At 39.4% G+C, this 26,785-nt stretch overlaps 1 protein-coding gene across 5 annotated transcripts in view; it reads left to right on the forward strand.

Moving 5' to 3' along the window:
- Nucleotides 1–26,785, forward strand: part of ANO4 (anoctamin 4) — a 416,845-nt gene that overhangs the window by 249,878 nt on the left and 140,182 nt on the right. Inside the window, exons 8-10 of one of the 5 annotated variants that reach the window (XM_045062224.1) lie at nucleotides 14,541–14,641; nucleotides 17,982–18,123; nucleotides 24,939–25,060. In XM_045062224.1, coding sequence (XP_044918159.1) covers nucleotides 14,541–14,641; nucleotides 17,982–18,123; nucleotides 24,939–25,060 — 365 coding nt within the window. Of the gene's footprint in view, nucleotides 1–14,538; nucleotides 14,642–17,981; nucleotides 18,124–24,938; nucleotides 25,061–26,785 lie in introns of those variants that run through there. The other 4 variants (XM_023257364.2, XM_019835401.2, XM_019835402.2 and 1 more) reach the window with 4 other exon arrangements.

Here is a 26,785-nt window from a genome sequence, read left to right on the forward strand (position 1 = left end):
ACATCTTTTCATGTGCCTGTTGGCCATCTGATGTCTTCTTTAGAGAAGTGTCTATTCATGTTTTCTGCCCATTTCTTCACTGGGTTATTTGTTTTTCGGGTGTGGAGTTTGGTGAGCTCTTTATAGATTTTGGATATTAGCCCTTTGTCTGATATGTCATTTGCAAATATCTTTTCCCATTCCGTTGGTTGCCTTTTAGTTTTTTTGGTTGTTTCCTTTGCTGTGCAGAAGCTTTTTATCTTCATAAGGTCCCAGTAATTCATTTTTGCTTTTAATTCCCTTGCCTTTGGGGATGTGTCGAGTAAAAGAGTGCTACGGCTGAGGTCAGAGAGGTCTTTTCCTGCTTTCTCCTCTAGGGTTTTGATGGTTTCCTGTCTCACATTCAGGTCCTTTATCCATTTTGAGCTTATTTTTGTGAATGGTGTGAGAAAGTGGTCTAGTTTCAACCTTCTGCATGTTGCTGTCCAGTTCTCCCAGCACCATTTGTTAAAGAGGCTGTCTTTTTTCCATTGGATGTTCTTTCCTGCTTTGTCAAAGATTAGTTGGCCATATGTTTGTGGGTCTAGTCCTGGGGTTTCTATTCTATTCCATTGGTCTATGTGTCTGTTTTTTGTGCCAACCATGCTGTCTTGATGATGATAGCTTTGTAGTAGAGGCTGAAGTCTGGGATTGTGATGCCTCCTGCTTTGGTCTTCTTCAAAATTACTTTGGCTATTCGGGGCCTTTTGTGGTTCCATATGAATTTTAGGATTGCTTGTTCTAGCCTCGAGAAGAATGCTGGTGCAATTTTGATTGGGATTGCATTGGATGTGTAGATAATTTGGGTAGTATTGACATTTTGATAATATTTATTCTTCCACTCCATGAGCACGGAATGTCTTTCCATTTCTTTATATCTTCTTCAATTACCTTCATAAGCTTTCTATAGTTTTCAGCATACAGATCTTTTACATCTTTGGTTAGATTTATTCCTAGGTATATTATGCTTCTTGGTGCAATTCTGAAAGGGATCAGTTTCTTTATTTGTCTTTCTGTTGCTTCATTGTTAGTGTATAAGAATGCAACTGATTTCTGTACATTGATTTTGTATCCTGCAACTTTGCTGAATTCATGTATCAGTTCTAGCAGACTCTTGGTGGAGTCTATCGGATTTTCCATGTATGGTATCATGTCATCTGCAAAAAGTGAAAGCTTGACTTCATCTTTGCCAATTTTGATACCTTTGATTTCCTTTTGTTGTCTGATTGCTGATGCTAGCACTTCCAACACTATGTTAAACAACAGCGGTGAGAGTGGACATCCCTGTCACGTTCCTGATCTCAGGGAAAAAGTTCTCAGTTTTTCCCCATTGAGGATGATGTTAGCTGTGGGCTTTTCATAAATGGCGCTTATGATGTTTAAGTATGTTCCTTCTATCCCGACTTTCTCAAGGGTTTTTATTAAGAAAGGGTGCTGAATTTTGTCAAAGGCCTTTTCTGCATCGATTGACAGGATCATATGGTTCTTCTCTTTCTTTTATTAATGTGATGTATCACGTTGATTGATTTGCGAATGTTGAACCAGCCCTGCATCCCAGGAATGAATCCCACTTGATCATGGTGAATAATTCTTTTTATATGCTGTTGAATTCGATTTGCTAGTATCTTATTGAGAATTTTTGCATCCATATTCATCAGGGATATTGGCCTGTAGTTCTCTTTTTTTACTGGGTCTCTGTCTGGTTTAGGAATCAAAGTCATACTGGCTTCATAGAATGAGTCTGAAAGTTTTCCTTCCCTTTCTATTTTTTGGAATAGCTTGAGAAGGATAGGTATTATCTCTGCTTTAAATGTCTGGTAGAACTCCCCTGGGAAGCCATCTGGTCCTGGACTCTTATTTGTTGGGAGATTTTGGATAACCGATTCAATTTCTTCGCTGGTTATGGGTCTGTTCAAGCTTTCTATTTCCTCCTGATTGAGTTTTGGAAGAATGTGGGTGTTTAGGAATTTGTCCATTTCTTCCAGGTTGTCCAATTTGTTGGCATATAATTTTTCATAGTATTCCCTGATAATTGTTTGTATCTCTGAGGGATTGGTTGTAATAATTCCATTTTCATTCATGATTTTATCTATTTGGGTCATCTCCTTTTTTTTTTGAGAAGCCTGGCTAGAGCTTTGTCAGTTTTGTTTATTTTTTCAAAAAACCAACTCTTGGTTTCGTTGATCTGCTCTACAGTTTTTTTAGATTCTATATTGTTTATTTCTGCTCTGATCTTTATTATTTCTCTTCTGCTGGGTTTAGGCTGCCTTTGCTGTTCTGCTTCTAGTTCCTTTAGGTGTACTGTTAGATTTTGTATTGGGGATTTTTCTTGTTTCTTGAGATAGGCCTGGATTGCAATGTATTTTCCTCTCAGGACTGCCTTTGCTGCATCCCAAAGCGTTTGGATTGTTGTATTTTCATTTTTGTTTGTTTCCATATATTTTTTGATTTCTTCTCTAATTGCCTGGTTGACCCACTCATTCTTTAGTAGGGTGTTCTTTAACCTCCATGCTTTTGGAGGTTTTCCAGACTTTTTCCTGTGGTTGATTTCAAGCTTCATAGCATTGTGGTCTTAAAGTATGCATGGTATAATTTCAATTCTTGTATACTTATGAAAGGCTGTTTTGGGACCCAGTATGTGATCTATCTTGGAGAATGTTCCATGTGCACTCAAGAAGAAAGTATATTCTGTTGCTTTGGGATGCAGAGTTCTAAATATATCTGTCAAGTCCATCTTATCCAATGTATCATTCAGGACCCTTGTTTCTTTATTGACCGTGTGTCTAGATGATCTGTCCATTTCTCTAATTGGAGTGTTAAAGTCCCCTGCAATTACCACATTCTTATCAATAAGGTTGCTTATGTTTATCAGTAATTGTTTTATATATTTGGGGGCTCCCGTATTCGGCGCATAGACATTTATAATTGTTACCTCTTCCTGATGGATAGACCCTGTAATTATTATAGAATGCCCTTCTTCATCTCTTGTTACAGCCTTTAATTTAAAGTCTAGTTTGTCTGATATAAGTATGGCTACCCCAGCTTTCTTTTGGCTTCCAGTAGCATGATAAATAGTTCTCCATCCCCTCACTCTCAATCTAAAGGTGTCCTCAGGTCTAAAATGAGTCTCTTGTAGACAGCAAATAGATGGGTCTTGTTTTTTTATCCATTCTGATACCCTATGTCTTTTGGTTGGCGCATTTAGTCCATTTACATTCAGTGTTATCATAGAATGATATGGGTTTAGAGTCATTGTGATGTCCGTAGGTTTCATGCTTGTAGCGATGTCTCTGGTACTTTGTCTCACAGGATCCCCCTTAGGATCTCTTGTAGGGCTGGCTTAGTGGTGACGAATTCCTTCAGTTTTTGTTTGTTTGGGAAGACATTTATCTCTCCTTCTATTCTAAATGACAGACTTGCTGGATAAAGGATTCTCGGCTGCATATTTTTTCTGTTCATCACATTGAAGATCTCCTGCCATACCTTTCTGGCCTGCCAAGTTTCAGTAGAGAGATCAGTCACGAGTCTTATAGGTCTCCCTTTATATGTGAGGGCACGTTTATCTCTAGCTGTTTTCAGAATTTTCTCCTTATCCTTGTATTTTGCCAGTTTCACTATGATATGTCGTGCAGAAGATCGATTCAAGTTAGTCTGAAGGGAGTTCTCTGTGCCTCTTGGATTTCAATGCCTTTTTCCTTCCCCAGTTCAGGGAAGTTGTCAACTATTATTTCTTCAAGTACACCTTCAGCACCTTTCCCTCTCTCTTCCTCCTCTGGGATACCAATTATGCGTATGTTATTTCTTTTTAGTGTATCACTTAGTTCTCTAATTTTCCCCTCATACTCCTGGATTTTTTTATCTCTGTTTTTCTCAGCTTCCTCTTTTTCCATAATTTTATCTTCTAGTTCACCTATCCTCTCCTCTGCCTCTTCAATCCGAGCCGTGGTCGTTTCCATTTTATTTTGCATGTCGTTTATAGCGTTTTTCAGCTCCTCGTGACTGTTCCTTAGTCCCTTGATCTCTGTAGCAAGAGATTCTCTGCTGTCCTCTATACTGTTTTCAAGCCCAGCGATTAATTTTATGACTATTATTCTAAATTCACTTTCTGTTATATTATTTAAATCCTTTTTGATCAGTTCATTAGCTGTTGTTATTTCCTGGAGATTCTTTTGAGGGGAATTCTTCCGTTTGGTCATTTTGGATAGTCCCTGGAGTGGTGCGGACCTGCAGGGCACTTCCCCTGTTCTGTGGTGTATAACTGGAGTTGGTGGGCGGGACTGCAGTCAGCCCTGATGTCTGTCCCCAGCCCACCGCTGGGGCCGCAGTCAGACTGGTGTGTGCCTTCTCTTCCCCTCTCCTAGGGGCAGGATTCACTGTGGGGTGGCGTGGCCCTTCTGAGCTACTTGCACACTGCCAGGCTTGTGGTGCTGGGGATCTGGCGTATTAGCTGGGGTGGGTAGGCAAGGTGCACGGGGGCAGGAGGGGCAGGCTTAGCTCGCTTCTCCTTAGGTGATCCACTTCAGGAGGGGCCCTGTGGCAGCGGGAGGGAGTCAGACTCCCTGCTGGAGGGGTGGCTCCGCAGAAGCGCAGCGTTGGGTGTTTTCGAGGAGCAAGCAAGTTCCCTGGCAGGAACTAGTTCCCTTGGGATTTTGGCTGGGGGATGGGCGAGGGAGATGTTGCTGGCGAATGCCTTTGTTCCCCGCCAAGCTGAGCTCTGTCGTCCGGGGCTCAACAACTCTCCCTCCCATTGTCCTCCAGCCCTCCCGCTCTCCCAGCAGAGCTGTTAACTTATAACCTTTCAGATGTCAAGTCCCGCTTGCTGTCAGAACACACTCTGTCCGGCCCCTCCGCTTTTGCCAGGCAGAGTCGGGGGCTCTGCTTGGCCGGCAGGCCGCCCCTCCGCCCCGGCTCCCTCCTGCCAGTCCGTGGCGCGCACACCGCCTCTCCGCCCTTCCTACCCTCTTCGGTGGGCCTCTCGTCTGCGCTTGGCGACGGAGACTCCGTTCTGCTAATCCTCTGGCGGTTTTCTGGGTTATTTAGGCAGTTGTAGGTGGAATCTAAGTGATCAGCAGGATGCACGGTGAGCCCAGCATCCCCCTATGCCGCCATCTTCCTAGTAACTCCTCGTCAAAGTATTTTTTTAAGTCTACATTTTTATGAGTATTGCTACTCTGCCTTTTTTTTCATTTCTATTTGCATGGAATATCTTTTTTCATTTCCTCACTTTCAATCTATATGTGTCTTCAGGTCTGAACCACTGTAGTTTTTTTTCCAAGCGGCTTGTCTCAATTCCTAGCTGAAATTAATATTTTTTGGCTGCAGCATTTTAAGAGTTTTCTTTGTTTTTCTACCAATATAGTTATGAGAAAGTGACACCCTGCTATTTGCCTAAGGGGATACAGAACAGGTGCAAGTAACTACCCTGATTTGACCCTTTGTGCTCAGTAAATGAAAATGTGAAGCATATTATGCCTCAGGCCCTTTGCCTTTGACTCTGCTGCCTGGAATGTTCTGTCCCTGGATAATGAAACCACATTCTTATACACTTTCTTTGGGTGTCTGCTCAGATGTCACCTTATCAAAAAGCCTATTCATACCACTCTATCTAAAATAAAATCTTCCAACCATTACTTTTTATTTTCTTAACCTTATTTTTCTTCAAGGCATACCATCAGAAATATTATATACCTATTTATTCAGAGTTTCTCTCCCCAGTAGAATTCATGGGAGCAGAGATTCAGTCTGTTTTATTCACAGCTGTCCTCCCAACACTTTGTAGGTTCTCAATAATGGTTTGTGGAATACATAAATGGATAAGTGAGTGAGTGTTAAATTATAGTTCACAGGATGAGATTCATGGTCACCTGCAGAGAACACCATGATTTCCAAGGTATACTTCCACTGAGTAAGTTTGGAACCAAGTGAATTATTCCAGCCCCTCCTTATGCAGGTGAGGAAACTTAAGGCAGAAAGGAAAGGCCAGTTAGCAAATCTAAGGTCCACTCAGAGACCATGCTGGCACTGGGCAGTTTTCAACACGCTTTTACATGTTATTCCAATTTGAGCCTCAAAACAGCCATAGACATTTGCAGCTCAGGGGCCATGTTATCTCTTTGTGGTCAGTGAGGAACTGAGAGTCAGAGGAGTGAAGTGACTTACCCAAGTGTGCAGTGAGCTGTGGGAGGACCTTCCCATGCATTCTTTCTACTGCACAGTAGTACCCAGTTGTCTGTTGGCCAATGGTTACCTTTCAAGACAAACCAAGGATACTTCTAGATACTTTTGGGAAGTATCTATGCCTAGGTTTTCATTAGTCTTCTGTTCCTAAGCTCCAGCTCTCTTAAGACCATTTCTTTCAAATTTAAAAAATGGATTTGTGTCATCTTTTGAGCTCAGTTGGCCTAGGGATGATGGACAGGCCTTTTTAACTTTGATATCCTCTTGTAGGGCCCCAAGACTTCTTGGGGTTGCTACAGATAAACCTAGACCAATGGGAGGACTATTTCCAAATAGACCTCCATTTTCATTCCCCCATTCCACCTGTTCCTTCTTCCTATTTAGCACAAACATAACCCCAATCTTACTTTCTTATTTTTTATCTCTTAGATGAAACCAGAATCCAATGAGCTTGAAAGTGAGAGAGGCAGGCTCCCTTGAGCCAGACCTTCACTCTGTAATATCCTTGGAGAGGAACGCTGTTCAATTTTCACATGCAGCTGCCTTTCCTAGTCCCTCCAAGCAAATACCTCTTCATTACTAATGTTCCATCACTATATTTTCATGGCCAAAATTTGCAAAACAGGTTGAAGAAAGCAATCCTTTTTATTCTTTGATCAAAGCTTTAACTTGTGAAAATATGAACTTTTCATATGCCTTGACAAATCACATACCTTCTTTACCATTTAAAGAGCATTTTTATTGCACAAAGAACTAGCTAAATACTTTGCATGTATTAAACCTCATAGTCCTCAGAAGAAATCTGAAGTGCTGTAATTCACATTTCACAGATGAGAGAATGGAGACTTATAGAGATGAAATATTTTGCTCAAGGTCATCAGTTACTGAGTAGCACATCTGGCCCTTGAACCTTGAATTCCAAAGCTTGGGAATTCCAAAGCTAGGACTTTTAATCATTACGCCATGTGTTTACTCTATTTTTTTTTTTTATGTATTAAGAAAGGTTACATGTCATGCACTTATTTGTTGTTTTATAATTCTACTCAAATTGCATATACAGTTATTATAACTGTCTTCTTTTTTTGTGTAGTCCAAGGTACATCAGAGTTAGTTGCCTTATTGTAACACAAATGACCCTTTCCCAGCACAAAGCTAGTGATGAATACACATACAATAAATGTTTGATAACAAGGGATTAACCAAATCCTTTTAAACTGCTTTCCCTTCTTTTGCTACTTTTTAAAGAATTGCTACCGTCCTGTTTTAGTATAACCTAGTCACTGAAAATGTATCTGAGGTGAAAATAGATTAATAAAAATTTCCCAGAATAAGGTTTGTGTGTCACATGTGCTTTCTGGTATATTGTCTTTATGTACACACACACAAACATATTATCCACGTGTGACTGTGTACAAGATCATGATCTCATTCAGACCTATATCATAGATGTAAAATGAAGCTCAAATTGCAATGAGCTTTTTCTTTGAAATTAGCATATGTGTTTGTGAGGAGACCTGGAGGTAGAGGGGAGGTTGATTTGCATGCCCATCTCAGAAATTCTGGGAGGTTGCCAGCAGCTTTTGCCTGAGAATTCTTGGGAGAAGTTGGAGAACATACAGCCAGAGACAGGGAATTCCAGGTGCAGTGCAGAGACTCGAGCCACTTCTGCCCCTTGACAAAGTGCTCTGAGGGCACTCCTGTCTCTCCCCAGCATGGGCAAAGGGACTCATGTGTGGGCTTCATTCTTTGCTGCTGGTTTGCATGTGGCAGGGAGTGGCACTTGGGAGAGACATAGCTTGGTACCCACGAGTCCTCCTTGAAATCAGCTCTGACTCCTCATGGAAGGTCCTAGCTTCAGGGAACAAGCTGAACACTACTGGAAGCAGTTCCATCTCAGCTCTGCATCAGCTTCAAAGCCAGGGCCAAGGGCAGTGTCAGCAAGCCCTAAGAGACAGCTGCAGCAGCAGAGATGGGACACATGGCACTAACTTTAAGCATCAGCCCGGACTAGCTGTGGCAAGGGTTCCCTAAGCTGCTCCTTACTTGACACAGCTCATCACTTCATCCTTCTAGAAATACCCATTCCTCGCAGCTTCTGTTTTGTCTCCTTTGTTATTTCCCATCTACCTCTCTGGTGGTTCCTCCTTAGTCTCCTTTGATGGTTGCTTTCTCTTCTTCCAAACCTTCTAAATGTTGTTGCGCCCTAGTGCCTAGTCTTTGCTACTTCCTAAGGTGACCACATCAAGTTCTCTGCTTTTAAATATTAATGATGTGTCTGTAATTCTCAAATTAATAAGCCCCACTAGCCCTGAGGCCAACTCCCATACCCATTTGCCTACTTCACACTTGTATGTATATATCTCCCAGGTTCTCAAATATAGCATATCCTAAAGCAAACAGCCATCTTTCCCCTGATTATTCTCTAACTCATTATGTGGTACTACCATCCATCCAGTTTTCCAGGTGAAACAACGTGCACATTAATTTGGACACTGGATTTTTTTTTCTCTCTCTCCTCATTTGACCAATCCCAAATACTTTCAAATCTGCCTCCAAATTGATCTCAAGTCTGTCCCATTTTTCCTTACTACATCTGCCTCCTGGTTTCAGCCATCATCTTGTCTTACCTGGCTTGCTGGAATAACTTTCCTATTGAACTTCCAAGTCCTGGGTTCCCTCTGGAACATTTTCCATAGGCTATTTAGAGTATACTTTCTAAAACAAGCTTCATGTTCCCTTCCTGCTTTTAACCCATTGGTGACTTCTCACTGACCTTACAGAATAAAATCTAAACTCCTTACCACATTGAACTTGGCCTGGCATGGTCTGTCCACAGCCATTTTCTCCAACTCCATCTCAGGTAACTCTGCCTACCTCAAACTTAACAATTTCCAGTCACCTGAGCCTTTTAGTTTCTAATACAATCTCTGGGTCTTCATACTTTCTATTCCCTCTGTCTGGAATGCTCTTCACTTGATTTCTCCCACAGCTAGCACCTTCTCATCTTTTGGATCTCAGGGTAGATGCCATACCTTCAGAGGTTAACCAGGAAATCTAAGGCAGGTACCCCCAATTCTTCTCTCTTATGGCATTATATATTTTTTCCTTTTGGCTACTTCTCATAATTTTAAATCCCATATTTATTTGTTGTTTAATATTTGTCCCCTACTCTATACTATAAATTCTAGCTATCTTGTATATTCAGCACCTAGCAGAGTACCTGATATATAGTAGTCAGTGAATGTCTGTTGAATCTTAATGAATGAATGTCCTTAACATATAAGAGACCTGGGGACCATGGAGGGACAGGAGACAGGAATTGAGGCTTGATTCTCAGGGTTTCTTCAGCCTTGTAGTCAAAGACTAGAAAATTCTCTTCAGATACTGGTTCCTTATTGGTCATATTCACAGGTTGTAACTTGGATGAGTAGGAAAGCTATGTTCCTCCCAACACTACCAGTATGGCATGGCCCATCTTGGAGATCATGACAACTAACATGTTTTTACATACATCTTATCTTTATTATGCCATTTAGTGTGATTCCATAGCTAGATATTGCTATCATTTTTCCATTTTACAGTTGAACAAACTGAGGCACAGAGAGGTAAATAGCTTACCCAAGATCACAGAGCTGGTAAAAGAGACATAGGAATATGAATATGTATAGTCTGACCTCAGAGTCTGCATTCTTAACTAACCTCTGAAGTTCAGCTACCCATAGGTGGCTCTGCACCTATACTCTTTCTCAAAGTGCTCTCTTCCAATCCCATAGATTTAAATGCCGTCTATGTCCTGGCCACATTTACTTTGTATCTGTGGCCCATACTGCTCCCCTGAGTTCCAGACTAATTTAACTACCCACAAGGCATCTTCTCATGGGTAGCTGAAACTTAACATTTCCAAAACTGAGTCTATGCACTACCTCCATGCCCCCACATCCAAACCTGTTTTTTACTCAGTATCCCCTTCTCAGCAATGGTATTGGTGCTCATGAGATATAAAGATGTGTATATTCATATACATGTCTTTGAGAGACAGATTGCTTGATTTAGGTAATGGCACACTACTTTTCTGTACTGCTGCTTGATTTAACCTTCCCTTACTAAATTGTGACATACCCAGGCAAGGACCATGACTTACATATCCTTGCATTCTAGCATCTAGTGCATACAGGGTATTGAATGGGATCTTGCTGAATGAAGGAAAGAAAGAAGGAATGTTTTCTGTTTCCAGTTCAGGTAGTTTCCATGCTACTTCTTAATTTCTCCAGCCATTCTTCCAGAGATATTTTCCCAACTCCTTTAAATGGCCATTTTTCTTCTCCCCATGGTTCTAACCTAAGGGGCAGGATATTAATGAAACAACTCTATGTTTCAAAAACCATTTCATTTCTCTTCGCTTTGTCACTTGCACTCTTGGATTTATGTGGAAAGGAATACTTAATAATGAGGAAAAACCTATTTAGAAACAGTAGCATAATCATTCAGCGGTAGAGAAAAGAGTGATATATGAACCATATAATTAGCAGTAATCTGTTTCATATTTATTTTTCTGGGCTGATGTTCAGTTCCTCCTTGAAAAACTGAATGTAAGTAATAAGTACCCCCCCAATACACACACATACAACCTATGACTAAACATTCATTATCATTCAAGGCAATTCAGCTAAGATTTTTCTCAAGATTATGAAAGTAACTTTTAATAGTCTCAAATCAAATCTTAATTCATTAGTAGCTTACTTTTGCCTTGTTTTTGTTGCTTTGTTTTCTAAAATACAGAATTCTTTTCAGATTAGTTTGTATAGTTTGTAGAAACTAATAAACAGATTAATTTATATAAACAATTCAGAAATTATGCATCTTCAATGCATGTACAAAGCCATAGATTTATTTAAACCTCAGAATTTATTAGGTAAAATTGACAAGGGAGTCCAGGGATATGAGTGTTAGCTCTATCTGGGATAAACATTCAGTTTGGCTGTGAGTGAATAACTTGGCCTGTCTCTTTCCCCTTTAAGGAGTGGAAGGAAAGCCTCCCTTGCAAGGTTTGTGTAGGAATAAAATGAGGTAACAATGTGAAATTGTTTCCAAAATTATTAAGCTCTAAAAATAATAATAAAGTGATGGTTTTATAATTATTATTATAATTGAAATAAGAAAAATGAAGATATTTTTATCCCGCTTGAATGAGTCAAAACAGCTATGCTTTTATGCAGAAAATGGTAGAGTCTACATTAGAATTTTAGTTGACTCCACGTGTATTCAGATAATGAACTTGGCTTTTCCACACACAGAAATGTGACAGATATTTATTTATTTATTCATTTATTCATTTATAAATAAATGTTTATTTTATTTTTGAGAAAGTGTGAGCGAGGGAGGGACAGAGAGAGATGGGGACAGAAGATCCAAAGCGGGCTCTGCACTGACAGCAGCAAGCCTGACGCAGGGCTCAGACTCGCAAACCATGAGATCATGACCTCAGCCAAAGTCAGCCACTCAATCGACTGAGCCACCCAGATGCCCCAGAAATGTGGCATTTAAAATGTGCCCTAAGTATAATATTTTAATGTAGTCTCCTTAATATTTTCACATATTCATGGAGTTCTACAAAATGATTTTTCTTCCACTGTATTTATTTTCTAGAAATCTAGCAATTACAATAATTTCACAAAGAGAGTGTATCTTAGGATTATATTCTGCCTGGGTGGCTCAGTCAGTTAGGTGTCTGACTTCTGCTCAGGTCATGATCTCACGGTTTGTGGATTTGAGCCCCACATCGGACTCTGTGCTGACAGCTCAGAGCCTGGGACCTGCTTCAGATTCTGTGTCTCCTTCTCTCTCTGCCCCTCCCCCACTTGTGCTCTGTCTCTCTCTGTCTCTAAATAAATGTAAAAAAATGTTTTTTAATTAAAAAGATTATATTCTGCTATAAATCAGAGTTTGGTTGAGTCTGTGAATCAATTACATTCCCATATTCCTTGATGCACAGTTTCACTCTGTCTTGGGAAGATGAGAGAAGAAACAGGTGAGTGTAAAATCTTGTAGGAAGGCTAAGTGAACTTAAAGAATTCCCAATGTCAAAATTAACATTTTCAAGTGGGAAAGCCATAATACCTACCCAGAATCTGATGTATGTCTTTAATATAAACAAAAAGATCCATTTATTAGAAAATAGTCTTCTGTTTTATAACTTGGAAAACTGTACTATATATTGGAAAACAAATGGCAGTCTTTTCCAGTGCAAAAACTGCTCAGCTGATAAGCTGAGACCATCTCATATCTGCATCTACGGATGTGAATGGGACAGGATGGAGATTTTTGTGGGTATGTGCACTTTCTCCGTGTTCTGTATGGACATTGCTACCTATGAGCTCATTTACACTCCCCCTGGCTGTGTAGCTATAAGCATCCAATCTAGAGAGGATTGGATATAATGGGTTACTCAATGGAAAACCAGTTCATGCAAAGAGATCCAACAGCTGGTTGTCACATCTTCAGGGCATATTGGCTTGTCTGTTCCCTGGATGGGTACCTCATTTGCAGTTACCAGCTATGTGGCTCCAAGAATCACTTCATCCTTCTTGCTTCACAGGACAAGCAGCTTTCACTTGGACCAGGACTAACTGTTCACGTTTCACTAACCATACTCTAGATAAGTATTGATTGTGTGTTCCCTCTGGATCAGGCACTGTGCTAGGCCCGGAGGATTCGACTGTGAATAGCAGAAATGTTCCTTGTGCTTTAGGGGACTTATAGCCAGAGGTCTCCTTGTCCCAACCTAGAATATAAAACCTCATTTCAGCCTGAATTGCTAGAAAGTTTGGTTTTCAGACCAATATCAAAGTTTGCCCTCCATCATTGTGGATTTGGGCCCAGGCTCTGGGAAATTCACCTTTGGGAAATTCACCACCATCAGAGTTCCTGGGAACTTTGTAGTTGATACCAGTTTGATCTTAATAATATCTTGGGGAATTCTTATAAATTAAGTACAATATTTATAAACCCAGCAAGAAGACTCTGAATGAAAATATGAGCAATGAATTGCAACTGCACATCATCTGCAATTTAAAAACAATTCCCTGTAGCACAAATTTATCCCATAAAGTTGGGCTTCTATTTTTGTCAGTTGTGTAAAAGTAATGGATTGTTTATAAATATTGTTATAAGGAGAGCTTAGCCACACAAGCCTAAAATATGTTAACATTCTTACACTATAAAAATTTAAATGGCATGCAGTCCAGAATGAGCTTGTGTGAAAGAGATATGGATAAACAATAGACCATTTTGCTAATTTAAAATGGTCTGGCTCACTGTTTTCTCATTTTTCTTCTACCTCCTTCCACAACCCAGCCCTAGGAGATGACTTCCAAAGGAAGTCTCCTAATTGGAGATATCCCTTGGCCAGAGACATAGACCAAGACTTGTTGGGTGGTTACTAAAATGTGAAGTCCTGGTTTTACTTTCCTGTCTATGTGCTGTATTGATAAAAAGCCCAAGAGGAGTTAAAAACCTTTGAAAAAGCCTTCCCTGATAGTGATCCAGATGCAAAACTCACCTCACTGAAGACCCTCTATCTCCACAACCACCAATTTTTTATTTTGCCTGGATGATTGAGAGCATCTCTTCTTCTCTTGCTTTCTCTGCAACTCTCCCTGATCTATTTTTTTTCTCCGTGCACTAGCCACAGTGATCTTTGAAAATCTCAATCAAAATGACTTCCCAGTGTTCCTGGGATAAAGTCCAGTTGTCTTAGGCTGGCGAAGCACTGCACATGCTGGCTCCCACTCACCTTTTCAACCTCTACTCACGCTAATCTTTATGATGAATACACTCCAGCCACTCTGCTCTCCTAACTGCTCCTCAAACACAGAGCATACCACGCAAGTTCTGAGCTTAGGGCCTTTGCCCCTGAAACATTTATTCCATGCTCTTACCCAGCTGGCTCCTTTGTGTCTCAACTTTGCATGTCCTCTCTGCAGAGGGGCCTTTCTGGACCCCTTGCCCAAAGTAGTGTGTGCCCCCCTCCCTATAATTTCTCCCATTATTTTGTTATCTTCAGAATATTCATCGCTATCTTTCTTTTAAACCTGGTTTTGCCTATTTCTTTTTTTTTTTGTATGTTTGTAGAATGTAAATGGCATTCATGTCTCTTTTGTTCACAGCTGGGTGTCCAGTGCCAGACACATATTGGTATATTTTTTGAATGAATAGATGCACACACAAGGACCCAGTTTTGGCTGAAAATGCCCCAAATCCTAAACTCCTGTTCTAAATTCCAACTCAATTTAAACCATAGGAAATTTGGATATACTTTTCAATTTTGTTTCTTTTTTTTGTTTCAGTCCTCTCTAATAAATAGTGACATTATCTTTGTGAAGTTGCATGCCCCATGGGAAGTGCTTGGAAGATATGCAGAACAAATGAATGTAAGAATGCCTTTCAGGTAGGTGTAAATATATATTTTTCCCACTCTCTACTGCTTCCCTGTAAAACTAATGTGCCCTTCTCTTGAAACAAATAAAACCGAAATGCAGACTGAAACATTATTAGAGAAGGTGTTTAAAATGCTTAGGAAATACAGTCTTTATGGCTTATGATGACTTCATGGCTTTTTGTGAAAATTCCTGGCTAATTCAGTCCTTAGCAGGTAAATATGTCAACTGCCTCTGAGAAATAAGAATTTTCCAAGTGGCATTTTCATTTCCAAAATGTCATTTTCAAAAGCCCTGTGTACTGCTGCTTTGAATGGCCAGACCCCAGGCATCGATGGTGCAGGTTCTTACTGACATTAAAATCTGCCTCCATTAAAGCAAGTTCAAGAAATTTCATGAAAATGTGATCTACTTTTTAAATCATTTTTAAATTTTAAAAAGTCAGTTCATAAGTACTGTGCAAGCATAATCATTGATATTTATTCCAAAGGGAATAGAAAATACTTCATGTGGATTGCTTAGTTATTTAAAGGATTAATTTACCTTCATCTTGTAGTGGATATTCTTATTTTCCATATAGATTAAGGAAAAGGTATCTACATTTGCTAGATAAAGTTTTAAACTTGAAATTATAAATGCCAAAATATGTAGGAAGTAAATAATGGAATATCCTAAAGGAGATGGAGAGATTTAGTACCAAGGGAAGTTCCAAAGGGAATAAAGAATTAAAACCTTTTCGTTCACAATTTGCCAATAAGACCAAGTCAGATGACAGAAACCAAGCAAACTGGTGCCAATTCTAAAATATACCTCTTAATGAGCTGTGGGAAATTACAGAGAGAGAGACACTAGGGACACATTTAGAGAAGGGCAATTTCCACTCAGAGATCTGTAATGTATCTCCCTGGTGCATCTTACTTTCTTTGTTTATTGGCCTTTTTGTTCTAATACCAAGTCAAAATAGAGGCTGGGATTTCTAGTATCTGTTTACCTCAAGGCAAAATTCTCAAAGGAATTGAGATAAACATAGTTCTAAACTTTTGACTTATTTTTGTATTTAAAATGTGACAAAGGAAATCTGAGAACCCGAAGATTAAAAAAATTATATAAAATCACTGAGTCATTTATCAGTTTAGTTTCTATTGAAACTTGTTACATTATAATTACAATTAATTAAAGCCAGTTATTTATCAATGCTATAACTATTTAATACGGATTAATACCATATCACTCATAAAGACCAAAAGGAAAAGAAATCTATGCTTAGACACAGTCGTGTATCAGACCAACATCTTACAGCCAACAGTCAAAAGTCTGTGTTTTGATAAAAGTGAGATAGTAAAACTTAGTGAAATTGATAGTTCCTCCCTAGCAATCTCACAAAACCTTCTACCAGAACACAGTTTTCAAGCAAAAAACCCAAGGAGATTGTGGAAACTTAGCAGTGTTAATGCACAGCAAGTTCCTAGTACGTGGAACCATTTCATATATGAAGGGCCTGACTGTATCATAACTAACATTTCTACATGCTCATTATATAGCAGAAAGGTGCAGCCTGGAAGCAGCATTAATACTTTCCTTATGCCATATTAAGAGACTGTGATCCAGGGAATAAATGAAAAACTGTAATAACTATGAATAATAATCTTCTTTGTAAATGTAGTTATTCCTGCAGGACAATGTTAGGACAAAATAGTGTTAATAGTGGATACTAATTAGCCTCACTAATACTGATGTGATTTGACTTAAGCATAGCTTCACTAGATAGAACCTGATGCACTTAAATTTTATGCAGTTATTTTGTCCAGTGTTTCAGGTAAATAACTCTAGCCTAAGGAGATCTATGTATTTCCAAAGGAGGAATTTTCCTGCCATATCACTTCAACAAAATGTACAAACATCAGTTTGGCTAAATGGAAATGCCTCAAAGAATTGTGTGTGTGTTTATTATTTTCTGTAGATTGCGCTTCTGAATCCTGGGTTAGTCTCCTTGGGTTTTTTACTCCTGCAATGTTTAAAGCAAAGTTGAATAATTTTCTTAAGGGAATTTGTGAACAAAATTTGCTTAAGTACTTATATGTCCATGGATATGGTCTCTTTTATTTTTATTTTTTTTAATTAATAGACTAATTTTAGGGCATTTTTAGGCTTACAGAAAATTGAGTTGATAGTATGATGTTCTCATACATGCCTTCTCACCCCACTTTCAGTTTCCTTATTGTTAATATTTTGCATTAGTGTAGTATATTTGTTATATTTAATGGACCAATATTGATACATTATTATTATCTAAAGTACACAGTTTACTTTAGGGTTCACTCTTTGGGTTGTATAGTTCTATGCAGTTTGAAAAATCCATGTCATGTATCCACCATTATGGTGTCACACAGAATAGTTTTACTGACCTAAAAATATTTTTTACTGCATCTGTTCATCCCTTCTACCTCAATACAAACCCCTAGCAGCTTGTGCTCTTGTCTCTATTTTAGTAGTTTTGCCTACTAACAACATGAATATGTTTATCAGTTTTCATAGATAGGCAAAGTTGTGTATAAACTTCTCATTTTCCATAAGTGAGATAGCTTAGTAACAGTTCAGAATATATATAAACCACATCAGTTTCATTACTACTCCATTGTTTGAAGCCCAAAATATGAAAGGGCTAATTGTTTGTTTGTTTTTATAAAGCATCTAATCCATACACTCTCCATTCAGATTACACCCAGAATTTTAATCTGGAGTGCTTTAAAAAATACAGATACACAGAAGTACAACACACCCTTACTAAGTCTGACTTTTAAAAGATTTTTTTTCCAAGATTCCTTGTTTTACCTCTTTAATTCATGTCCAATCAGAGCCAGTGGTTAGACAGTATTCCCTAGTGCGGTTATTTGCAGTAGGATGTTGATGCTGATTACTGTTCTTCCCATACTGGTTGTAAAATACGTACTTTTTATATTACCCTGGCTAAATCAAATGAGAGAAGTCTTCTGTAAACTTCAAGAGCTATATAAATATTAGTTAATATAATAGTATGCCCATTAAATTGTGCATGTTGCCAGCAGGCTGGCAATCCATTTCTTCATTCCTAAAAAAAAAAAAAAAAAAAAAAAAAAAAAAAAAAAAGGCTGACCTCGGCTAAATTCATACGAATACCAATTGCTCCAAATCATCGTTCTGCACAGGCTGTGTGAGCGAAGAGCAGCCATAAAAAATTATGATAATGAGAGGAAGAAATACCAATGGAAAATATTTCATAAGATTTCATGACTCAAAAATGCATGCCCTATGTTCCTACTACATTTCTCACTGTTAATCTCTTTTTAGTTTTTTCTTCTTCACCTCTTACAGGCTTCTATCTTCAATCTCCTTTCCTTCCTTGCTAGTTCAAACTGTAACTGACGATGGGTTTTCTTCTCGACTGGCTTCATTTTTGCTGTTCTTCCAGGAGAAAAATCTATTACCTGCCCCGCCGGTACAAGTTCATGAGCAGGTTAGTAGCATGCTCTGTCATGATGTGTTTGATCTGTTGGCCTGTTTGTTCCAACAATGACAAGGAATACAAGCTGGGGGCCTTTGTCACATGGCAAAACTGACTGCCATGAACATTCCAAAATAGGTATTTCAGGTTAGCCTGGAAAGATAAGAGAAAAGATGAAAATGCTCTTCTCAGAATCTTCCCTGTAACTTCTTCACACTTAGGAGAACAGAATTTATAGCCCATTCTATTATTAGATAAATTACCAAAAATCCCCAGCTGTTGAGTGCATCTTTGGTCTGAATGTTATTTTTTTTCCACAAAAATCCCACCCTCCAGTATAAGTAACTTGAAATCTTGAAGTGCAGACAATAAATATGTCAAAAAGCAGATAGCTGTTCAGCAGCCCATGGGTGGGGCCCTCTTATGCTACTAAGCCTTTGTTTATAAAATATGTAGATGTATTACCTTACTCAGAAGCCCTTCCTACTTTCCTTTTTTCTTTAACCTTTCCCCACCCACCCAAAATTCTACTGGCTAAAAATTGCCTTCAGTGTACTATATACGCTTCCAAAGCTGGTTTCTTGTTATTTTTTGAGAAGCCAGGGAGACGGGGGGGCATCAATGGAGTCCTTTAATTTGATACTGTTGTGATAACTAGAACCCTAATTTCAAAATTTTAATTAGTCTTATGTGACCATTCACCCTGAGCTGAGCTGACTATTAAACTTGGAGACCATTGCATTTCTCTGAAAATCCTATTGTTCTGTGAGAGTTAGGATTCAAGTTTACTCTGTTTATGTGCTATGCAGAATGATAATTATAAGATAAATTGATATATTTTAATGGGTTTACTCAAATGCATGTGCACTCAACAAAGTAGGGTATAAGACTTGACATCCAAAGAAACTAAGATGTGGTTTCCATAAATGTCCCTGCACAGAATCCTTACTAGCAATTCTTTCCTTAGACAGTAGTGATGGCATTTGGATTCACCATGATTTAAAATGTTTTTAAATGCTTACTCATTTCTGAGAGACAGAGAGAGACATAGCATTTGCAAGGGAGGGGCAGAGAGAGGGAGACACAAAATCTGAAGCAGGTTCCAGGCTCTGAGCTGTCAGTGCAGAGCCCCACGCAGGGCTCGGACCCACAAACCATGAGATTATGACCTGAGCCGAATTCAGACACTTAACCAACTGAGCCACCCAGGTGCCCTGGATTTACCATGATTTAGATTAGTCCCTTGTCATATAATGAACTTCTATAAAACTCTGATGGTAACATATCAGCCTATATCACTAGTTCTCAATATCTCTCAAACTTTAACCAGCAAACCTGGAAAGCTTATTAAAACACAAGACTGCTGGCCTGTGCTGTAACCTATGATGTAGGTGACCATCTATCCACCTGGATGGTGTGCGAAGGCAAGGATGGCTTGTCCAATTCTATATTTCAAGCACCTAGCACATAGTAGGTGCAGTGAATGGGCAAATGAATTTCTTTACACATGTGAGAGGATTTGAGTGAGGAAAAAGGAGGTCACACCAAAAAAGCACAGGAAAACCAGGTCTGCCAAAAGTATCACAGACTTGGAACTGAAACAGTTACACTGTGGGGGAGGAGAGACCAATGAGGACTTAAAAGAAAATGGTGATAAAGGGAGCCATAAATCTCAAGGTTGGATTGGGTATCAAATATCATCAAGTCCAACCACTCAATTGATACTTGAACTTCTGCTATAGGGTCAGCCAGCCCATGTTTGAATATCTGTGGAGATAGGGAGTTTCCGAATACAGCTGTGGGCACCTGACTATTAAAAAGTTTTTCCTTAAAATAAGTCATAATCTCTCTCTCTCTCTCTGTCTTTAGTTTTTACTTGAAAAAACTGTTCAGATTATAGTTCTTCTCCCTGGATAAACAAACAAAAAATAATCTACAGCAGAAAGGCAAAGTGTATGAGAAAGATTGTGAAATTATAAGCAAAGTACTTAGCAAGTATTTGGAAATTGAGGGAGAGAAAGAGGTTTCCATACCTAAGGGATTGGGAAAATGTTGGAAGTAAAAGAAGAATGAAAATCCAGAAGAGGTACAGGTGAGAAAGATGATGATTTTTGTTTAATAATTCTGTAGTATAACTCACAGTAGGTCTTTGACACATAGGTGTCTTGAAGGCCTCTGGAAATGATGGCAAAGCAGTTGAGCTTAGAGGTGAAGCTAGAGAATCCAATTTTGGACTCAGAAATATAGAAGTCATGACTTGAACGAGAGGAGTAGATGGAATTTCCCAGGGAAGGAGGCAAAGTACAAAAAGAAGGCCAGTGGCAATTCCTTGGAGAATCTGTATTAAAGAGGCAGGAAGAAATGGAAGAAGGATGAAAACGAGCAATTTAAGGAGGAGACCCAAGAGAGGACTGTGTCAAAGGTACCAGGAATGAGTTCCCATAAGAATAGGTGTTCTTCAACTTCTGATGAAGGCTGAGAGATGAGAATTGATTTTGAATATTTAGGAGTTAGGGGCGCCTGGGTGGCTCCGTCGGGTAAGCGTCCAACTTTGTCTCAGTTCATGATCTCACAGTTCGTGAGTTCGAGCCCCGCATCTGGCTCTGTGCTAACGGCTCGGAACCTTGATCCCACTTCAGATTCTATGTCTCCCTCTCTCTCTGCCCCTCCCCTGCTCACACTCTGTCTCTATCTCTCTCTCTCAAAATTAAATAAACATTTAAAATAATTTAGAAGTTAGTGATAACTGCCATGATAGCTCTCCCATGAGAGGTGGTTCTCAAATGTGAGCAGACATTAGGATTATCTTCAGGGTTTTTTAGTACTGAGATTATTTGGCCCATCCCCAGTGTTTCTGAGGTGAGGCACAATAATTTGCACTTCTGTCAAGATCCCAAGTGATGTTAATGCGGCTGGTCTGGGAATATATTTTGAGAATGATGACCACATTAGAGGAGGATAATGGAAACCAAATTATAGCTGGTGGAGAATGGACAAGGCCCTGATAAATCAGAAGCAGGGAGGATTCACTACTACGTGGGTAAATTTTGAGATAGAGGAAAAGAAAGGGGATAGGCTTAAGAACAGTAGCCAAGAGGAAGGAAGCAGAAGAGATTGTGACAGGTGACCAACCACATATTCTCCATGCGTGTAGAGGAGAGGTTTTGAGTGAGTAAGGGTTTGGGGAATCCTTGTTTCTTGAACAACTTACTAAACATCAATCTTTAGCCTGAAAAAGTCGATGCTACTTCAACTGCATAAGTCATAATCATAGAAGAATTTGGGCATTGAGAGTCACTGGAAGACTCCGACAAAGAGAAGGGAAAAGAAACCCTAACTGGTAGTATGACGCACTGATTCAGAATGCCTCTGAAGCTTCATTGCTTACCACATTCCTGTAGTGGTGTACCTTAGTGAAGCCCAGTATCTGGTGTAATTTTTAAAATGCAGTTTGTCAGAAATGTTGTTATCTATTTTAACTCTTATTATGAAGAGTGCCTCTGATATGCCATCTTGAAGGTGCATCTATATCTTGCTATCCTGATTGTACACCATTAATAAAACACTGACTCCAATATTCTAAAATTCTCATGTCATCCTAGATATGGATATTTAATTTAGCTTTTAGTTTCATCCACATAAATGATATTTAATTTCATTACTTCATGAAAGACTCCCTGAAACACATTTATCTCTTTTAATGATAAGAGAAATTATAAATTATAATAAACTTGTGTTGAACAGGCAGAGAATTAAGCATCTTTTCACAAATAACTTTATTTTTAAAAGTCACCTGACTGCCATAAAGTACACTCATGCAGTTCAGACATATATTCTGGAGGTAAATGCTATTTTCATCATGTAGTTGGTCTATTAAATGCTCCTTTGACTTTTCAGGCAAACCTAAAAGCATTATAAATTGCCTATCCAATAAAGAGAGGAAACTTATCATCTATCTTCCGCCTGTTTTTTTTTTTTGCCTTCACCAAATAATTCAAATATAGTCTGTAGAAAATGTGATTGCAAAGTAACAAATTTGATAATTGTGAGTGGCTTGTAGCTGAAGTCTCACTACTACTCATTCCTTTTCCATCCACTGCCCACACGCACCTGCCTGATGTTATCCTTTGCAATTCTTTGGCAGAATGTTGCCCCTACTACATTATACATTCAGTGCAGTTGTAATCTTATCAGTTGAGTATACAGGCACATGACAAAATGACTTGTATTTTCCATCCTTGTTTTAAAAAATTAATATATGTAAATGTTCCAAAGCCTTTAGACTCTTCTATAAGATATTTAGGTTGTGCCCCAGTTAGTAGCCTTGTGACCTAAAAGAATCCTAACTCCTATCCAAGGAGAGGCTATAAATACAGGAGACTTGGCTCTCAGAAGAGGAAAAAGAAATCCAAGGCTCCTGTTGTCTGTTATCAGTCCAGAAGGGCTTCATTTATTGCAATGTCGGGCTCTGTGTGGTACCTCCACTATAAAAAAAAAAAAAAAGATTTATCTGTAGGTTCCCTCTAGATATGTCATTCCTGAAAATGTAATCTGTTTGAAGTGTGATGCTATTATAATATTCTGGTCTGGGGAAAAGTAGGTGTCTCTGAAGTAGCCTATTTCATTTAATTTAGCCTAATTAAGTTGTCATTAGTACAGGCTCCCTCCTGGGTTGTTAGTGGCTCCAGGGTAAAGGCCTTTGTCTTCTTCAGTGTATATCCACAGCTTCCAGGTGGGGACTCTGCACGCAGTAGGTAATTTATGAAGACCTACTGATAGGTTAGTATGTGGGGAGTGAAGTCCGTTGGCCTGTGGCCTTTTCTTTAATTCTCACCACTCTGAAGGTAGGTAAGATAGTCTCCCCTTTACATCTCAGGAAAACCAAGGGCCAAACAGCTTTAAGCAGAGCCTTCCCAAAGCACATTTCTAAGGCACACCTTGGGAAGGCACAGCACATCAGAGGTGGCACTTCCTGCCCATTTGCTTGTGCTGTGCTGCCAGCTCTTTGCAGCTACTCAGGACCTGACCTGTCATGAACCAGAATCTCCGGGGGGGGGGGGGGGGGGGGGCTGAACTTACTGTAATATCAACTTTCTGTAAAGTGCCCACCTTTCAGCTCAGATATTAACTTGACAGTTTAGGCCAGAAATGCCCAAGTGGATGCTCAGTTCATTGTGTCTCTATTGATTTGCCTATGTATTCTGTAAGAGGGCTTTTGCTTAGCAAATGGCAGAAATGGAAGAGAGTGGCAATGTGTCCAACCAAAATTAATACTAAATCATTAAGCTAACATTTTCTCTTTGCTATTCCATGTCAGTGGAAAGAGATTTTGTTAAGTAGGCTCAACTCGTATACTAAAGACACAAATGCGATACTTTCTGGTTAGTTGGTTTCTCGACTCCTGTATCTATGAGATTTCAAGATTGACAATTTAGGGAAGTTTATTAGATGAAGATGAGAGCACAGACCTCAATCTGTGCTTCAGTATACAATCTTAGCTCTTGAATTCCCATCAATAATTCTACATAAAAGTTTATCATCATCTTCTTCTTCATCCTAGATACTACCACTGAACTGAGCATTTTGTACATTGAAGACATTGAACAAATACCTGATATTTGTTATCTTGTGTAGTCCTCACCATGCCTCATGAAGCAAGTGTGTTAGCTCAGAGAAGTTTAGTCATTTGCTCAGCATGGCACCCACCACTAGGGGGATGTACAACTAAGACGTAAACCTTCTTCAACTTCAGAGTCCATCATTCTATATGAAAAATTACCCATTATATTGTGAAAAGCAAAGCTCTTTATTAACTCAAGTTTTTTTAGGGTGATATCGCCAAGGTATTATTTCCCAAGTCACCAGAAACATGTAGTGTCTAAGAAGCAGCAGAATCAGAAACCCAACTTGGGACTCATGCTTTCCAGCCTGGTGGATTTTGCACTATGTATTTCTTCTTGCACTGTGGAAGAAGATCCTCAGTGATGTCTAAACACAGTCTGGGATGGGAGTGTTTGTTGAAGAATGGCCAGTTGTCATCCAGCCACAGAGAAACAGACCCTTGTTCCCAGAGCCACCAGACTGGCAGGTGGAGTAGCATGTGGTACATCATCCTCAGCATTGGGAGCCTGACCAGCCATGGTCTTCTCAAGGAGAGATCAGACCAAGACTGTTTTAAGATGTATATTAGTTTCCTAATTAGTTTGCTATTGTGATAGATTCCTGAAAACTTAGCTGCATAAAACAACACAAGTTTATTCTATAGGCCAGTAGTCCAAGGTAGGAGACTTAACTGGTTTCTCTGCTCAGGGTCTCTCAAGGCTAAAGTCCAGGTATTGGTTGTCCTGGGCTTTTCTTGAGGCTTTCAGGGAGAATCTTCTTCCAGGTTCATTCAGGTTGCTGGCATAATTTAGTTCTGTGCAGTTTTTTTACAGGCTCTTAGACAAAGGTCATTCCCAGCTTCTAGAGGGTGCCTGCACTTCCTGGATCCTGGCCCTCCCTCTTCATCCTCAAAGATAGCAATAGCCTGTTGAGTCTCTCTGACCACCCCCTACCTTTTGCCTCATCTTTGCTATCTCTAGCTGGAGAAAGTTCTCTCCTTTTAAATGGCTCATATGACTAGGTTGGGTCCACCTGAGTAAACCAGGATGCTCTCCTCTCTAAAGGTTCCTTAATCCTGCTTAAATCTACAAAGTCCCTTTTGCCATGTCACATAACATATTCACAAGTTCCAGTGATTAGTGTGCATACATCTTTGAGGAGACATTCTGCCAACCAGAAGAGCACAGACCTCTGACCACATTTGATTTGTTTATATCATTTAACAGCGTATAATATGGACCAGCCTGTGTGATGGAAGCTATCCAGTCCATGCTTTGTTCTTCTGCTTCTGCTCAGCTACCCCAGTGAAGACCGATTCACACATTCCCCACCCCAGTTGGTGTCTCAGGTGTTTTGTTTTTAAGATATCTTTTGAATATCTTTATTCCATCCTAATGTTTTTAAAGTACAGTTCCTCTGCTTTTGATCACTTTCAGATTAGCCTCCATGGTACTCAAGAAGTTATTAATAACACTCTATTTGCCTGGCAGCTTCTCCAAAGCATTTCATGCACACCATTTTTTGTAAGCTTCCTAACCACCCTGCAAGGTCAGTAAGATGGGGATCATGATGATTATTCCATTTTAAAACCCTTAAAAAGGTGAGTGATTTGTGGAGGGTCACACAGCTGATAAGCAACAGAGCCAGGATTTAGGCACCCCAATTACACATCCTAGCTTCTTTCAGGAGTCTCTCTTCTCTTCCTTCCACTTCTTCTGGCCCCTCCTCATTTTTCAATGAATCATTTTCATTACCCTGTTCTACTCTCTCTCCACCATTTCCACATTTCTTTTAAATTGTACTACTACAAGCTGTTGCTGAAAGCTGCCATTTCATTCCCATAGAGTATTTATGCCTGATTTTTCACAGCTTTATTTGTTTTGATCCATGCTGAGCACTGTACCCAGCTGGATTTAATTCATAGTTGTTGCACGCAGAGCCCAGATTCTATAAGAATGTGAACTTTGCAAAGTGTAATCCGATTAGTGCTGCAGACTAGAGATGTGTGGGAGGTAAAAGCTCTATTATGAAAAGCCTCTGGGCCAATGTCCTCTTTCTTGAACGAATTTAAAGGCAATCAGATGAAATAAAGCCAAGAGTTATGGGGAAGGCCACCAGCTTAGCCTAGGAAGTATAATTTATGAGTCCATTTAAGGACTAAATCATTAAACTTGGACAAGTTGTAGATGCTGGTGAAGCACAATTAACTTTCAATTGAAAATAAAGAAATCTTAAGAGACAAGCAGGTTGTTCAAACTCTTATTTTGGGGGGAAAAGACTGTAATAAGAGCCAGTACTTAGTTTACACCAGACACTCTTCTGGAGACTTTATATACATAGTGATTAGCTAATCACCACAACCCTATGAATTGAGTATCATTGTCCTGCCCACTTTATAGATAAGGAAATTAAGGCACAGCAAAGTTAAATAACTTGGCCAAGGTCACACTGCTAATATTTACAGAACCAGGATTTGAATCTAGGCACTTCACCCCCATGTTCTCAATTACTGTGTCATACTACCTCTCAGCATCATGTCACTATACTTCATGTGTCCTTAAAGAGATGGTGAGGGAGGAGAGGACCAGGAGGAGAAAGGATAGAGGAGATGGGAACTTTTACCCCTTCTTAGGGCCTTGAGCCCTTCCACTGTACTGTTCTTTTCTGGGTACGTGACAATGAGTAGAATCTTTATTTCTGTGTGTGTATAGACGGTAGGTATGAGTTGTCTTTGAGAGGAAGGACCTAGAGAAGCTATGAGATGCTTTCTACTTTGAACTTCGAAGGGTTCCAAAGAAAGGCCTGCCACCAGGCACAATGGACTTGTAGTGAGGCTGGAACTCTGCTGAGAATAAAAGAAGTGGCAAAAGAGTGAACCATTATTTTTCATCTTGGAGCGGACTGGCTATGTAAAAAGTAATTCCTTCACCTGGGAGTTTCATTGAAAAGGATAAATTGCCATTTAAAATTTTTTTTAATTAGAAAAAAAAAAAACCTGCCCAAACTCCATGTGTTTTTAATTACTAGACTGAAAAGGCATTTAGATATTTTCTTCTGTAGAGCAGTCTATTCC

This window comes from Felis catus, chromosome B4 (genome assembly GCF_018350175.1).
Source record: "Felis catus isolate Fca126 chromosome B4, F.catus_Fca126_mat1.0, whole genome shotgun sequence".
Classification (NCBI taxonomy): domain Eukaryota; kingdom Metazoa; phylum Chordata; class Mammalia; order Carnivora; family Felidae; genus Felis; species Felis catus.